Below are 2,229 nucleotides of genomic sequence, written 5' to 3' on the forward strand. Positions count from 1 at the left end.
AAAGAACAACAAACGCTAGTTTTTTCAGTTGATTATATGAGTCAGGAATACTATTCCAGGTGTTAAAAATCAACATATCTTCCTTCTCCAGGTCTTTCAAAGCAGACCACTTGTGCTGTGAACTAAGTTCACATTTGTTTTTCTCCAATATTACTATATCAGCACAAAGATGTTCAAATTTCAAGCTCCACAGTTCTTTGTTTTTTAAATCCAGTAATTGCATTTCAAAGTTGCCAATGTCAGTATTAAAGGGAGAAAAATTTAATTCTGTTACAGTAGCATTGAGAGGTTTTTTAACAAAGGCTAACGTCACTTTGCTGTTTCTGAATTCCTGAAACCTGTTGAGAAAAGCTTCCCTCATATTTAAAAGTGTTGTTTTGAAATAGCAAATGTCAATATCAGAATTATTTTCTTGGTGATGTTTCAACAGGCTTGGAAAGTGAATCAAAGTTTCTCTTTCAAAATCTTGAGCAAAAAGAGATAATTTATTTTCAAATGAAATAACTTCTTCTAACATCGAAAAAACTGTGTTTCTGTTCCCCTGCAGTTTATGATTAAGCTGATTTAGATGAGACGTAAAGTCTACCATGAAATAAAATTTTTGGATCCACTGATCATTCATTAGTTCCGGATAGTGAACACCCTTCTCAAGGAGAAATGCTTTAATTTCTGTTAATAAGGAAGCAAAACGTTTCCTCTTGATAACCAATATACCTTGTTATGCAGCAGAAGATCTGTATACTCACTCTCCATTTCAACTAAAAATTCTTTAAATTGGCGATGATTAAGAGCTTTAGCTATAATGGAGTTGATAATCTTAATCACCAATTCCATAACTTTGCAAATTTCTTCTGGAAATGTCTGCACAAAAAGTGCTTCTTGATGAACGATGCAATTGTAAGTAAGTATCTCATGATTAATTTTTTCTTTCAAAATAGCAACAAACCCGTTTCTTACGCCTGTCATACTTTTCGACCCTTCTGTTGAAATTGAGATAATTTTATTGAGTGGAATATGATGTTTTTCAATGCACTCAATTACAGCATTTGCTATATCCTCTCCACGTGTTTGACCTTTGAGTGGCAATAATCCTAAAAGCTCTTCTTTAGGACCTGTAGATGAAATAAATCATACAAAAAGTGAAACTTGCGCTGTATCATTTATGTCACAAGACTCATCAACTGCTATTGATAAAGCTGAAACAAATTTAAGATCTTCGACTTGCTGGTTGGTTATATTCAAAGACATTTTGACTGTTCTATCTTTCACTGTTTTAGCAGACAATGGTAACTCTTTAATTTTTTTTAGAATATCTGCTTTGTTCTTAAAATCCCGAAATAGCTCTTCGGATGCATTTATAAAACAACTTTTTATGTATTTGCCGTCTGTATATGGTTTTCCTCTCTTAGCAATCTCTTGACTAACTACAAAACTTGCAATATTGACATTGTTGGAAGATTGCATCCAGTAATTAAATACAGAACTTGAGTTTTCTTGACTCTTCTGAAGTTCCTCAACTGCTTTCTTCCTTGCATCACCGACAGGATATTTAGTACGAAATGACACATGTTTAGTTGTAACGTGTCTCTCCAAATTTGATTTTTTGTTATGCGCAATTTTTCCTGACAAATAAGACAGGTCGGAAGGCCATTTAAGTTTTGAATAAACGCAAAAGTCTCGGTCCATTCAACTTTAAATTCACGGTTTTCGTCTTCCGTTTTTCTTTGCTTCTTCTTTGTAGCCATGTCAAACAGGGCACCTAAAAAATGTTTCATTTTATAATAATAAAGCTACCAACACAAAATAATTACAATTCTTAAATTGACGACAAAAATACCTGTAGGATTTGCAGCTAGTTAGTAAAATACAGGTAACTTTATGCTTCGAGTAGGTACTTTTGTCACCCGCGCATGATTTGCGGATGCGACTAGCACTAACCACTGCACAATGAGACTGCTGACTGACTGGCTCACTCAACTCCTGCATGAATCGCATGCGCCTCCCCCGCGCTGCGTATCCCGTGGCCCACCTGCATCGCATATCCCGCGGCCCACCTGCATCGCGTCTCCCGTTGCCCGACCGACCGACACCCCCCACTCCGAACCACTTCTTCAAAATAGACTCGCCTAGGCCAAAAACCAACTTCTGCACATGGGCCACGAAGTTTCAATCGCACTGTACGTGCGTGCCCACACATGGTATTTTGTGGAAGAGCCACACTCAAGGGGC

General features: G+C 36.9%; 1 protein-coding gene across 1 annotated transcript; it reads right to left on the reverse strand.

Moving 5' to 3' along the window:
* Window positions 1-672: 672 nt before the first annotated feature.
* LOC118650491 (protein ZBED8-like) lies at window positions 673-1,248 on the reverse strand. Its single transcript, XM_036298926.1, is given in 1 exon segment — window positions 673-1,248. A coding segment is annotated over 1 exon segment (576 nt).
* Window positions 1,249-2,229: the final 981 nt, after the last annotated feature.

This window comes from Myotis myotis, unplaced genomic scaffold (assembly GCF_014108235.1).
Source record: "Myotis myotis isolate mMyoMyo1 unplaced genomic scaffold, mMyoMyo1.p scaffold_m19_p_3, whole genome shotgun sequence".
Lineage (NCBI taxonomy): Eukaryota > Metazoa > Chordata > Mammalia > Chiroptera > Vespertilionidae > Myotis > Myotis myotis.